Raw genomic sequence first — 15,770 nt, forward strand, 5'->3', positions numbered from 1 at the left:
TTTCATTTTTCAGTGAGAATTTGGAGTCTGCTCAGATACAATACTATTCATCAGAAAACACCTATTGCACTTTGGATATACAAGGTGATTTTAACCTGCTCTCTATCCTATACTATACTCTAATGTTATTGAGTTTCTGCTAAGAGAGGTAGAATTCATCATGTATGTGTATGGGTGGTAAGGTCAATTAAATATATGTATCTGAGCAGACCTTTCCTGTAAGATTTCAAATGTAATTACTACAGGACATTTTTCAGTGCTCAAAGAGCGTTTGTAAGATTCCAAGGGTGAAATTTGATTAAACAGATAAGACAGTACATAATTCACTTTAGAAATAGCTTCTTTAATTTTAAGGAGTAAAAGCTGCATGAATTTGCCTATATCTATGAAAATATTACTAAGATTGTCAAGGTTAAATAAAAATATAATCAAGGAATATTGAGTTTTTGGTTAGTGGCTTTGTTTCATATTCACTTGTTTAAATTTTTTCAGTGGGTAGTATGTTGTTTATAAAAATCGGACAAGCTAAATGCAGCAGGGCATATTTTTTTTCTATGGAGATGCACCAGTATTTTGTATCTTCAAATGTCATCTCCAGGCAGGTTGAGAGGCTAGTCTTAGAGCAGAAATACAAGACAGAATCAAGGTCTTATAATAACATTCTCTATACCTCATTCCCTTTGTTTACTTTTTAGGCAAAGCCTTTACCTCCTCTCAAAGACCTCGACCAACCAGCCCATTTTCTACTGACAGTAACACCAGTGCAGCCATGAGTCAAAGTCAGAGGCCTCGGCCCACTAAAAAACACAAGGGAGGGCGAGTGGACCCACAACCAGCATTGCCTCACCGAAGGGAAGGAATGACAGATGGTAGGTTTGTTTCCTTCTCTCGTCTCCTAACTGAAAAGACATGCTCTGTGCAATCATTAACTTAGATTAAAGAAGCTATGGTAGATTAGGCATTGCCTTGTTATATAACCAGGCTGAACACCTGGCAATGTGGTCTTGTTTCAATAAAACACCCTCTTTTTTTTTAACAATCTGGAATTATTTCTACATTATCCAGCCCCAAGAAATACAGGCCATACTGCTTTGCAATGTTGATTTTTCTGCTGTTCTGGCATTTTCCATTAGTGCTTTTTAGTGAACATTCCTTTTTAAGATTAAGGAAAAAAACATAAGTAGCATTGCAGTTGCCATGTTGTTGGATCATTTTTGAAATTGAATTAAGATATCTTAGATGGTATTTCACTTTAAAAAAAGACCGTGTAGTGATTTCCAATTTAGTAATTTTTTAGTTTCATTAATTCCAGGGCTAAAAATATGCTATAGGTCATCTGGTTGATGGATCAGTAAACTTTTTCTGAAAAGTCCAGATAGTAAATATTTTTGGCTTTAGCAAGCCAAACAGTGTCTGTCAAGACTACTCAACACTACTCAATTGTCGTGTCTGTGAAGCTATAGAAAAAATGTACATGAATGGGTGTGACTGATTTCTCATAAAACTTTATTGACAAAACAGGCAATGGCTTAATTTGGCCCATGGGCCATGGCTTGCTGATTTATTTCAATTCCTTTATTTATGTATAGCATCCAGTCTTTGAGTATTTGCTTAAATACTGCTAGTTTCAGGAAACAAAATATTACTGGACGATATCCTTGTTCAATAATGAGTAGTTCATCAGCCCTATATTCAACTTAATTCTCATATGTTTAAATATAGGAATAAAAGTATTTATCCCGAAGTTTTATCCTCGGGAATATGTAAGATAATATATGTAAAAAGCCCAATATAATGTCAGACCCAAAGGTAAATTTCTTCCCCCTTCTCTGTACTGTCTCCTGCAAGCACACACACTTTTTCCTGAGATAGTACTACGAAACATCAAAAAGATGAACCTAGCCAAGCTGCACATTAGAACCATCTGGGAACTCTTAAAGTATACCCTGGAGATTCTGATTTAATTGTTCTGGGGTGAAAACCAGTCACGAGTATTTTTAAAGCTCCATGGGAGAATCTAACGTGCAGTCAGCTTTGAGAAGCTATAACTGAGTTCTGCGCACTCATCTCAGTCTCTTAGACTTATCATTACAGGACAGAATGAGGCTTAGTTGGAAAAGAAGTATTTGTTCTTTATTGGTTTGGGGGTAGGTCCTTAGCTGGCAGCCACCGTTGTGCTTTCTCTTGTCATTTTATAATGCTAAGAAGATTTTAAAAGCCAAAATAACTTGGTCTAAAAGCCTTCAGGTTTACTTATCTTCCCTGCTTACTTTGTCCCCATTGGAAAGTGTTTCTATGGAATGCAAGGGTAAGGGTACAATCAAGATTTTGATTCTCTATAAGTGGATATCCTGTGGTGAGCAAAAATGCTTATTGCCTCCTTTCTGCCCCAGATGATCTAAAGATTAGTTGAGCACTTGAAGCATTCATCTTGTTCCCTCTAAATAAAAAGGACTACTCCCACTGATATTCTAGTTACAAATCGCAGCATTAATAATTTTGTGGAATTTTCCTGATATGAATGTCATGGAGAGAGGAAAAAATCCAGGGACAATATGGGTTTTCTGTGGCTTTTCCAAAATGTTTGAAGATCGTGTCCAGAATATGTGGAAGATATAAAATATAAATCAGCAAAATAGAGAGCTCTTTTCTTCCTTCCTAAAACACTTTCCTTGCAAGCTTTCTTCAGAATGTCTAGTTAAAACAAGCTACCTCCTAGTTTAAAGCATGATCAATATGTTGCTTATATTTCTAAAAAGCAAATAGGTTCCTAACGTTTCAAATTTACTGGCATTCCAAAAAAGGTTATGGATTAGGTGCTATTAGTAGATACATTTTGGAAGTGGTGATATTGCAAAGCAAATTTTGGCTCACATATCTTTCCAAGTGTTTGATCCAAAGACATTTTAGTTATGATACAGGGACATTTATTTTGGATAGCACTCTACAGATTATCCTTAAGGATTTTGTTATTTTACCACAGATGTATATGTCGTAGCTTTTGTATGGTATGAATCCATGCATCAGTAATAAATTTATAATATTTGTGTATAAAATCAAACTGTTCTTTTGAGGAAGGTTGCTCTTTAGTAGCACTTAATGTATAGACATTTTACCGTAAAATTTTTGCATTATAGATTTTAGAACAGTGTTTTATGAGTACATTAATCAGAGTAATTATTGCTAGCTGCTATACCAAACAGCTTCTATCCCCTCAGTGCCTTAGCACATTAAGCGTTTATTTCTCATGGACACAGTGATTTATAAAAGTCAGGTGACTCTCCTCTAAGTTGTAGTGTAAGGGTGTATGCTTCTTAAATATTGAGACACCATTATTTCCAAGATGGGACCTTGATGGTTTCTGAGTGAGGGGAAGACAGAACGTAGGTGATTATTTGAGAGGTTCTGTGGCTAGTCCTGAAAGTGGTACATGCCTCCTTCATTGGCAAGAACTCTGTCACATGGCATCAAACTAACTACTGGAGTGGGAAAGTAATCTTCCCTTGTGGCCAATAGAGGAATTGGGAGTGGTAAGCAACCTCAGTCTCTGTCTCAAAGACTATGCAAAAACTCACATACATGTTAAGGAATGTTCTTCTCCCTTGGATAAAGTCTCACCTAAACAGACATTGTTCAGTTCAAATCATCTATTGCATTTGCATAAGCCAAAGAATATCCTTTAAAGCAAATACATTGACCAATGCTAAACAAAGGAGGCAGAGAGGTAGTTTTCTATCATCAGCATTTTTCCCATCTCCTTCCAGCCTGTCCTCCCCTCACCCTATTGTCTATTCAGAGAAGGGGCTCTTTTCCAGCTCTACCATGGACTAGCTTTGACCATTGAGCAAATTTCTTTATTCATTAATCTATTCATTCAAATATTTATTAAGCTCATACCAAATGACAGGCACAATGGGAACCATGCAGACAAAATTCCCTGCCCTCCTGTAGCTTACATTCTAGTGAGAGAAGATAGATAAAGACCAACATAAATATATAAGTGAAAAATAAAAGCATACAAGATGGTTGTAAGTGTCATGGAGAAAAAAAAAAACATAGGAAGGAAGTTGAGAAATATAGAAGTGGGGGAAGTTTTAAGCTAGATTGCTCAGGGAAGGACTTACCAAGATGACGACATTTGAGAAAAGACTGGAAGATTACAAGGGAAAGAGCAATGATGATATCTGAGGAAAAGTCATTCCAGGAAATGAGAACAGCAAGTGGAATCCTGAAATATTTGATAAAAAGGAAGAGGAGCAGTGTGACTGAAGCAGAGAGAGCAACAAAATAGACTGTGAAGTCAGACAAGTAAGTGAGGACCAGCGTTCTGTAGGACCTTTAAGTCTCTATAAGGACATTGGCTCTTTACTTTGAGTGGGAAACCACTGATGGTATGTACGTGTGTGTGTGTGTGTGTGTGTGTGTGTGTGTGTGTGTGTTTAAGGCAGAGGAGTAACAGGATTTTCCTTATATTTTTATTAAAAAACAAGTCATTCTAGATGTTAGGTTGAGATAGACTGAACGTGCTTCTATGTAGAATCACAGAAACCACATGGGAAATTGTGGAAGTAATGTAGGGAATAGATGCTAAAGGTTTATGTCAAGCTAGAATCAGTGGAAGCAATGAGAAATGTTGAATTCTGAGTATAGTTTGGAGGCAGAGCCCACAGCCTTTGTTGATGAAATTAATAAAGGCTGTAAAGCAGGGAAGCCAAAAATTACTCCAAAGTTATGGCCAACTTGTAGTAATTGAGACGAGGAACACTAGAGAGGAAGTATAGTTTGTGGAGGAAGATCTAGAGCTCGGATTTCATGTGTGAAATTTGAGATACTTTCTAAACATCAAAGCTGAACTCTCCAGTATGGATTTAGTTAGATGAGTCTGGAGTTCATGGAAGGAGAGACCCAGGCTGGAGATACTATTTCTTTATGCCTTTTTTTCTTACCTTAAAAAAAAGAGTATAATAATGGGACATATATCATTGAACTGTTGTGTGCCTGACAATAGCAAATCCTCAGTAGGCCAGCCAGAGACTCTTTAGTGAATTGATTTAGTTGAAATGAATCAACAGAGAAATGAATAATAAATTTAATTTAAGTAAACATATTTGATTACATACTTTTATTTTTTCCACAGCCATTCTTAATCTCATCTTTTTTCCAATTTGTTTATTTCAATGTGCTTTCAATGTTCTTTCTTCTTAGACTATACAAACTCCAAGGATATTACTTAATTACGTAGCCATATGATTTCAGGTTAAATTAAATAGTAATCAGAATTTTAGCTAGCATAAGCAGATGCCATTTTGGCCATTTGAAAAATTAAGCTGCTCTGATGGAGAATAAAAATCGGTGAAAAGATATGTTATTTTAAAAGCAAATATAATAATTTCCCCCCAACTGGCAGTCTTAAGTCCAATTACTCAAATGAAATAATTAATTTATATTTATAATAATACAAACTGAAGGGAGTCAGTGTTGAATATAAAGAAAATACCAAACTCATTGGTGGATTATTCAACAAACAGTTTTCTCAGTATTGGATTAGCTCTTCATTTTGGAAGAAATGTTCCAATTGCAACTTTATTCTTCCAGATAGAAAACCTGTTCCCTTCAATAATTAGTGATTCATAATCTAACAAGAGGACATACATAAGAATTGGGAATGTTGCTCCAATGTGGGAACTCCCGAAGCAGATACGGAGGAGATTTTCACTGTTGGTTCAATGGAGGGCGGTATTATTTTGTTCATAAAAGAGAGTATGAAGCTTCTTACTAAAGTCTTTAAAGGAGTAACTTAGCCTTCCTTAAAGAAATTATGTTTTGTACACAAGAAATTTATACTTTCCCCTTTTAAATTTCATGAACAATATTATTAGAAACAAGTGCATCATTACTAAAATGGCCTGGGAAATAATTACCTATGTTATATACAGTATCCTCTATTAATGACATAAGTATGTATATTGTCCACGATATTTGATCTTTGTGAACAAATAACATAATTACTGATACTTTAAGGATGAACAAAGCAGTTTGCAACAACATTCCAGAAAAATGAGAAGAAAATAATCCAAAAGAATGTTAGAATGTTTAGAAGATTTCAAAATCTTCCATAAAGTAATTTCAGGACTAGTATAATAGTATAAATTAGATGATAGAACGATAATACTTAAAGAAATATGAAAGAAGGGACTATGATTCCACAACTAAAGACATTCAAAATATAAAAGTATCATGGAATGAAAAACTAGTAAAAGAAAAATGAAAAATGAGCTGAGTATTTGAACTTTTAGTTTTTTCATATCTGATATTTAATGTAAAGAGCTTTTATGAAAAATTATCTATTCCACTACATCTCAGATTTTCATGATGCATTGTCTACTCTAGCACCATGAAGCATATTCTATCTAAACTCTGAACATTGGTTATTACTTATTAAAATTAATACATTGGAAGATTATAATATATTAGTTGTAACTCATTAGCTAACTCATGAAACGAACAGCCAGAATTGGTTGTCAGGCAGAATGTTAATTGCATTTAATAAATGTTAGCTTAACCCTTTGACTGTTGCTAAATGTGCCACGCACACGGATAAGAGCAGTCATATGCTGTATACGATACGGCATACAGTTCTTAATTTCCCAAGGGCAACATTTCCTATGGAGATTGGCAGGGCAGCTTTTATTATTCCCAGGGCCTTTTATTAACACAGCTGCTAGGATTTCTATTCATTTTGTGTCTTGGTATTTCTACTTTGGGGAGGTGGCAGTGGACAATGGATTAAAGATGGAGAAACCATAAACTGCTCTTTACACCTTGAACATCAGCCTCAATGTGCAATTGAAAACACTCTCTATGTACAATAGTTGGATAAAGCCAGTTGATTTTATTTCAAAGACACTGTGATCAAAAGATAGCAAAGAGATCAATAATGTGCATTTTAGATATAAATAACTGACCTTTTCCTCCCCCAAATTCATTTCGCATAGGTGATACCTGTAGGAGGGCAAGGGTTTTTTCTTCATCTTGAATTAAAACCTGTACTTTTCATTACATTTTAGTCCATTCTAAACATTATTCAAAATTTTTAGATCTTCCACCACCACCAGATCCCCCTCCCGGTCAGGGTTTAAGGCAGCAAATAGGCCTGAGCCAGCATGCTGGTAACGTGGAAAACTCAACAGAGAGAAAAGGAAGCTCTCTGGAGAGACAGCAAGCATCCAACTTAGAAGACACAAAGAGCTCTTTGGATTGTCCAGCTAAAACATCCCTAGAGTGGCAGCGACAAACCCAGGAATGGATAAACTCCACAGAACGCCAAGAAGACATACGGAAAGCCCTCCACAAACAAGGTGTTGGACCAGGTGTGTTCTGCACAGTCCCAAGAAAGTGTGGACTTTTACATTTTTTTTTCTACCAGGTATCTTGGAAATGCCAGTTGTTTAAGGGCATCTGAAATGCGTTTGCTTTGAATCACTAATTGAAGTTGGAATTCCGCAGCAGAGATGTAAGGTGTAAAGAGCACATCCCTTAAGCCTGACTCAGTTCAGTGAGGGTTGTTCCTCAAGTTTACCTCTGCACAGGGTCTTTGAGCTCAAGAGACCTCCAGGCTTCATCTGCAGAGCTCAAGAGACCATTTGATTTTTTTTGTTTCTTTTGCCTTTTAATGTTTGTATTGAGTACTTTTAGACCACTAAATTTCATCTTTAGCGTCAGTTGAATCTCTGTCTTCAACCGTTTGTTCATTTTGACTGAAGTAGCTAGTCATTTTGAGAGAACTTGCTTCAGTCAAATAGGTAAATTAATGGAAATAACAAAGTTGCAAATAAACAGGCAATTACAGAATTCTCATATTAGAAAAGGTTAAACTGGAGCCTGCACTTGCTCCAACGGATTAAATTTAGTTGATAACACTTCAATGTGAAATGTTTTTGTTTATAACTCAAACTTCCTGGAAATGTCACAAAGTAAGTTCCATGGTTAGTGGTTGGATTTTTTTTGGCAGGGGGATGTTGACCCACTTATAGAAATGGATTTTCTAGAACATCTCTTCTTATGTCAGGATTCATTGAGTATTAAAACATACACACACACACACACACAACACACACACACACACAATTGAGTTTCCTTACACATTCTTTTATTCATTCGGACTTTTCTGGATATGTCCTCTACTCATGCATTTTCAATAATTATATTTTGTCACAACTTGGTGCTTAAGGTTTAAGAAGATACAGTTATAAAAAAGCCAAAAGATGATAATATTAGTATCTAGATTTAGTGGAACATTTAGGATGCTTACGGTTGTGAGAGAAAAATCACGTGACCCTTGTCATTAAAGACTATCTAAAAAGAGAAATACTAAATTCAGTCAGTATTTTTTTCAGTCATCTAATCGCAGTAATAATAACCCATACCTAGAAAGAAAGAAAAAACAGAGAGGTGGAGAGAAAGAGGGGGGGGGGAAAAAGAAAGAAGAAAGAAAGCAAAAAAAGAGAGAAAGAAAAAAGTTATTTCAGTGTTAAGTATTTAGTAATGCACATCATGAATTATTTTTAGAGAGATGGTACATAAAAAGAATATGGACATTATTAAAATGAATGAGTTTCTCTTTTTCTTTTAAGGAAATACACAGCTTTTCAAATAATGTATTTCTATCCAAAGAAGCAACAGAAATTTTAAAAGCCTAGTTTATTACACTGATATATACTTCTTTATCTAAGTTGATTGAGAAAATGTTGCCATAATTTAAACTAAAACACAAACCATGTTCCTTCCTTCTTAATGAAAAAAGTAAATTGCAGCCTCTTTGAACCCAGAAATTATTCTCAGAAATGCTTTAGTTAAACAATATGGTTATTGTATGCAAATATCTTTTAAACTGGGTTTAAATTTTGCAAATAATATATAACATTAGATACTTATTCCAAGATCTCTTTTAATTTAATCCTGCCTCAGTTCCTATTGTAGGAAATGTTGCTTGCACATAGAAATTCCTTTACTATTTGGGCCTTATTAAACTTATTTTTAATTTTACTGAAGAATGGAATCATAAAATAGCCTAGCTTGAGCTTAGTATTTAAAGTTAAGTTTGTTTTGCCTCCACACTGTTGTTCAACTCAACCTTTTGTGTTTCTTTTTTCAGAGGAGACCTTGGTGCCCTACAGCAAGCCCAGTTTCCCATCTCCAGGGGGTCACAGCTCATCAGGAACGGCTTCTTCTAAGGGATCCACTGGACCTAGGAAAGCCGAGGCATTGAGGGGAAGCCACCAGCGCAATGCCAGCGACCTTCTTGACATAGGATATATGGGCTCAAATAGTCAAGGACAGTTTACAGGTGAATTATGTAAGTGCTTTAGGACGTTTAAAAGGCTATGGTGATTCAGAAAGACGACTGGGTTAATAACGTAAGGCAGAAAAAAGTTTTCCTTGACCCTCTTAGGATCTCTGACTGGGTCTGAAAAACAAACTGATGAGATAGATTAACAGGAAAAAAGCATACAAATTTTATTGAATTTTTACATGAACATGGAGCCTTCACAAGAGAATGAAGACTCAAAGTGACCAGAGCAGGAAGCTTTTCAATCCTTTAGACAAAGAAACAATAAATGCGTTTAAATTTGGTAAGACAGAGAGGTTTGGGCTAGGGGTAGTAAATGGTGAAGAGGCAACTGAGAAGATAAGGATTAGTTTAATAAGGTTTGTTTGTACAGATTTCTCAGCCCCCAATTCCCCATCTCTGGTGACAAGACTATCTTCCTCCTGGTACTACAGGGTGGGTACCTGTCACACAGGAGTTTTTATGATCCTTCAGGGACAGATGAGGTGGGAGCGGTCACAGTGACCTCTCTGTTTCTGCTGCTTTTTTTTCCAAACTCCCTCACCTTAAGGTATGCCAAGGTACCATATTTTGGCGTAGCATGTCCTGAACCCCTACAATGACATTGCCACAATAAACAAATTTCAAAATTATAGAAAGCTTGCTTTACTATGAGAAAAAAAATCATGATTTTGAGTAGGTTTGGTTATAATAAAGACCATTGCTATTTACATCAGTCAAATAAACATTTTTCTCTTTCGTTTGAATTATTCTGTGCAAAAATTGCATAATTTAGGCAATTAATTTTAATACTTAGAAATTAATTAAATATAGTTCTTGTAGTTTTCTTTGCCTTTTCTTTCTTATTTAATAAGGAAATGTTGGCTCTTTGATAGTTTTAAAGAACTTCTTTGGGAATTCCTCATTCCTTAGTTGCTCTTCATTTATTTATTTTTTTAAATTTAGGCAGTCAACCTTGAAAGGTTGATCTTTGATTTTAGTTAATTTTAATATTTGAATTATAATAACATATAAATAAATTTCTCTTTTGATAAAGAACTGTCATTGGTAGTTAATATAACTAAACTACTTTCCAAGTATAAAATACTAGAGAAAAGTAGGATGTCACAGTACGTCACACACAGTGAAAAACATTGAACTCTGTGTTAATTTCATCATGAAAGTTACCAATTTCATTATACAATGTCAGAATTATACTTGCTGAATACTTTCAACTGCTTCCGTGAATTCAGTTTATCTGAAGGAATAGCCCTGAATTCCAATCTTGTCAACTTTTACTGGTTATATGAGAAGAGAAAGTAAACTACCGTCTTAATTTCTCTACCTCCTTATCTAAAATATCGTATTACTCTTATGCTCACATCACAGACTGGGGGATGCCATGAGATAATGAAAGTGAAAGTACTTTCAAAACTGTAAATTTCTTTATTAATGGAAGTTATCATTACTGTTGTCTATTAATAATCTGATTAAGATACACTTATAATTTTTCATTTGATTCAGGACTACTTGGATTTTTCTTTAACTATTATATTGGAGTAATTATACACTCATAAGAAGTGCAAAAATGATCTACTCAGATTTTGTCTCCAAATTTTACAGTGTTTTTTTCTTTCACTTTCCATAAGTATAATTTTTTAAATTCACAACCTCACAAAATCCAAGATGTTATCTTCATCTATTATCTGTTTGCTTTGCTTTTTGTTACGCTGATCAAGATAAAGAATACTTTAAATGTAAACTTATTTCTGATTTTTTTAAATCTCTTTATAGAGTAACTGAGAGGAGACATGCAAAGCTGCTCTGAAGGACCATCAGGTCTGAACTCATGGAAGTGATGACACTAAACAGTGCAATGAACAATTTCTATTTATGTACTATTAAAAGAACTGTAAATGCAATGTAAAGACACACAGCCACACATATCCCACAGATATTTTACTTGTGTTCTTCTCTTAAGTACACCACCCACCTTAACTCTTTCTTGTCAGGAGTATATAAAAAAAGAAAGAAAACAAAGCTCGCCCTCCAGGAAGAAAAGGATTTTCCTCTGTATATAATTTCTTTTGTGCATTGCTATGCAAGCTCACTCTTTTTAGCTCTGTTCATATTATTGTCCGTTCTTATTGGTCTGTTGTACTATATGTGAATTAATAGGCTGTGGTGCCGTATATTAACTTTTAATTGTGTAACTTTTATGTTTAAATTTTGCACTGCAATTTTATTTGGTGATAAGCACAAATCTCTACTCCTCGTGACATGAAGAAAAAGACTGAATGTGAAGGGAGTTTCTGTACTGTAAGCTAGGTTGGATAATGCTGGTTGTAACCGATCACGTTAGGGGGGTTTCAGTTGGGGTGTAGAAATAGGAAAGATGCAAAGGAACAGTGGTGTTGGCGAAGTCTTCTTGGAACATCAGCGACTGAGTCAATAAAAAAAAAGCAGAAAGGTGGCTTTTACTATTGACAAAAGCAGGGGTCAAAAGAAGGAAGTTGAAGTCTTAAGACTGAATAGGCATTAAAAAATACAGGTAGCAATGATGTACTAAACTTGCTTAAAAAAAAAATTAAAGTTATATTTAGAATCAGCTTTACCTGTCATTGTAATTGACCCATTTGAGAACTACAACAAGCAAGAGGAAATTAAGGTGTTTCACAAGAGCTGTATTTATATTACAGTTTTTTTAAAAAAGCATTTTCTGAATTACCATAACTAATCTCTCCAATTCATTAAGTCAGAATATAATATGAAGTTCCCCAAGGAAACAAACAAAATGAACTCTAGAGTATCTAGCAAATAGTTAAAGAAGCAATTTATTATTAGGACATACTCGAGCTGCTTCCAAATACAAAAACTCTATTGCAATATCTTGTTTCATCTTTTTAATACATGTACAGTACACACTAGAGGATAGAGCTGCATCACTTAAATTCATGATTTTTTAAAAATAATGCAGTCTATATACAATTTTGTGTTTTATTTGATTAAGAAGTGAAGTTATGCCACCAAATATATAGCCAAATTGTAAGTGCTTAAAAAGCAGTGCTCAGAGTATGTTCAGTTCACAGTAAGTAGAGTTATTGGAATAAATATTTTATGGTACATTCTCACAAATTGGCTACCAACTAAAATATGTTTGACCCATTTTGAATGAGTAAATCGAAAAGAAAAATTCTAAAGAAGAAAAATGCATGTTTATACACTTTTTAAATAAACCAAACCTCGTAAGTGGACATTAATAACAGTGTCCTGCCTCATTTGTTTACACGACTTTGAGAACAAGAAGTTCCTGAACATCAGTCAGGTATCGTCCAAATGAATATGACTTTGAAATATATGTTAGCTACTGTACATGTATAGTCAATCATTCAAGTAGAAGAGAACTTTCCTGAATTTCCCAAACTTTCCTGAAATTCCCACTTGTGACATTTTTCCATGTGCTGCCTACACAATTGTAAATTCTATCTCTAGTTATACTTTCTCATGTTTTTCCTATGATGTGTTCAGTAGTTGGTACTATGAAAAATATTCAATGTAATGATTAGAATCAGTTCTAAAATATGGGGCCAGTTTGAATGACAGTTCATACTCCGTGCATTATTGGCTCAGTCACCAATTGTGTGTCATATTGTTATAGCAAAGGAAGGACATAGTTAAATGTTTCCATCTTTTTTATTCCCCGAGACTGCATCAACACAGGCAAGAGTAGAGGAACGTAATGTTCTTTATGGGACCAACATCTTCTTGGTCCCATGTAGTTCATTTCTTCATAGAAGAGAAAGAAAACTCTGCGACCCACTTACTCATCCCTTTATCAACTTTCCACCATCAGTGCCTGAACCTTAATGCAGTTTGATTTCTCTGGGACAGAGAGACTGGGGAAGATGAGAAGTTTCTGTGAAGAATGAGTACATACTTATTCACAGCTCTAAGATGTGAGGAATTTAATTCTTTATTTATGCAGTTCCCTACTTCACCTCTTTCTATTTAAAAGCAAAGTTTTGTTTGTTTTTCTTTCCTCTTTATGCTCCTCTATAACCCAGTTTAGCCTAAAACTTTAATTCATTACGCATATTACACATAAACATTTACCCCTGGTAATTGGCAGGTGTATGTGACTAATAAACTAAGACTTCAAAAACAGAGTATGTGTATGCAGGTGGCTTCTGGAGTAATGCAGGGCAGAGCGTCGTACCTTTTTGATTGTCTTCAGTGCATAAAAATTAACTGTTTTGGTTAGATTATATCAGGCCTTATGGTTACTTGGAATGTTCTTTTACAATAGTTCACATCCTCTGTTAAGTCTGGTTTTAAATTAATTGATTTCGGTCTAATATTGCACCCAAAATATCCTCCTCCGTAGCTATAAAGCAAGAAAAAATACCGTAGCGATTCACACGAATTCGGGAACACTACCAAAAGTCAAAAGCCTTTGTCAACTTGCTTTATGTAAAAAACGTCCGATAAGGATAAGTCAGAGTATCATGAGAGCTACCATGAATTTTTTCATTTTTGAAGCCAGTTAAATGAATGTGGAAATTCACAGAGCTCACTCTTGAGCAGGTCTAAACAGAAGCCTGCATAAGCTGTCAGAAGGAAGCCTGGGTGGGAGAGAATATAACCTTACCTTGCACTCACTGGCAGCGCTGCTATGCAGTCACGCCCAACACAAGCACAGCTCCATTCTTAACATGCAAGGTCTGCAACTGGGGCCATGGCCGAATCAATGCCCCAACTCAGGTGTGCCTCAGTGTATGCAGGCAGAGGCCCCGTACCCCTTCTCCAAATCTTCCCCATCCTGGATTTAAAGTAAGGTGGGATAGTACGGGGGCATGAAAACAATTGATTTCTTCACAGGATTTGAATCCAGTTCAAAGGAGAATATAGGAAAATCCAGACCAACATTTAAGATATCCTGTAACCAAAGGGAAGTAAAAGCATTGCAAGTTGACTTTCTCTGTAACAAAACATTAAATGGTGTTCTATGTCATAGTCTAATGCTCTGGCTATCTAAATATACCTTCAATGGGATTTGAGTTGAAAGTTTGTATGAGTTTAATAGAACACCTCCAAATTTCTATTCAACAAAGTTATGTAATTGTCCATTGACAACATAATTATAATACCAATGAGCTCTTAACTGTGGTTTCTCCACTGGAAAGTGATTGTGTGTCAGTATTAAAGATATGCAGAACTGTAACATTCACTGATTTGTTCATCTGCTTCTGTATATTGTATTTATAGAATTACAAGACAAGAATTGGTGTAAAGCAACATGTCTTTCCACATTATCTTAGAGGTGAAGTTACTTTTATTTTGCTTCTCTGCGATATGTACTTCAAATGAAACACCATAATTTTTACTAATGAAGTTAAATTTTTTCTTATCTCATAATTTTCAAAAGCATTTATTGTGACTTTAAAGTGTTGCAAGATAAGGGATTTTGTGGCCGTGGGTAGACTTTTTATACTTTGTTTTATAGATGTACTTTTTTTTTAACTGTAGTTTGTTTAAGTCACCAAACAGTGTCCAAAATCTTAATGTGTTTCATTTGATGTTGTTAGATCGGAAAAGAAATCGGCATAAAATTGATTAATAGTATTGTCAAAGAATTGTGTATTGTGTACTCACTGGGAAAAAAATAAAATATATTCACATTTCAAATCTGTAAAAAAGCCATTTATGTAAAACAGACTTGCTTTAGACAAATCAAAAACAGACCATTTTGTCACTTTCAGAACTCTACATTAATATTTTGTGGCCAAATGCATAATCTCATTTTCTCATTTGGTTATGGGTTGGTGGCGATTAATAGAAATTGATTAATAGAAATTATAGTAGTGACTAAAAGTCACTGATGAAATGTTAAAAGCATTTGAAATTATAGATCCCACTCCATCAGCACTACTTTACAGATCTGATCAGCCCAATCCCACAAAGGCCTTCAGATAGATAGAATACAAACTTCTTGGCTCATTCGTTTTCACTAAGTACAATTACAGGATCAGATGCTCTGTAAAAATAAAAAGAATTTTTGAGCTCTTTAAATTAATAATCGTAGCAACAGGAAAATGAAAAAAAAGAAAACTTTAAATATTTTTAAAAATACATGGTAAGTGGACAATACATTTCAGAGTTTAATTTAGATTAATAATAAGAAAATAAAATAGTATTAAAATAATTACAAATAATGCTGTCTTAATATAATACAATGGTAATATATAATACATGTGGTTAAAGAAGAATATATGTTACCAGTATGATAAATGGTAGAGGAATTACAAAACAATCATTGCTCTATTGAGTCTGAGTGTACCATGGAATCTCCTGCAAATGGCGGAAGTGCAAAGTTACCAGAAAAGTTTATTAAAGATACACTATGCTCTATTTTCTTTTCACTATTCTCTCTTAATTATTGTAC

General features: G+C 34.7%; 1 protein-coding gene across 1 annotated transcript in view; it reads left to right on the forward strand.

Annotated features, from left to right (window-relative positions):
• The window catches only part of ROBO2 (roundabout guidance receptor 2), a 582,138-nt gene extending 567,039 nt beyond the window's left edge, over nt 1-15,099 (forward strand). Inside the window, exons 25-28 of the mRNA XM_060010476.1 lie at nt 696-869; nt 7,098-7,370; nt 9,155-9,355; nt 11,123-15,099. Coding sequence (XP_059866459.1) covers nt 696-869; nt 7,098-7,370; nt 9,155-9,355; nt 11,123-11,124 — 650 coding nt within the window. The 3' untranslated portion in view covers nt 11,125-15,099. The remainder of the gene's footprint in view (nt 1-695; nt 870-7,097; nt 7,371-9,154; nt 9,356-11,122) is intronic.
• The last annotated feature ends 671 nt before the right edge of the window (nt 15,100-15,770 follow it).

This window comes from Delphinus delphis, chromosome 4 (assembly GCF_949987515.2).
Source record: "Delphinus delphis chromosome 4, mDelDel1.2, whole genome shotgun sequence".
Lineage (NCBI taxonomy): Eukaryota > Metazoa > Chordata > Mammalia > Artiodactyla > Delphinidae > Delphinus > Delphinus delphis.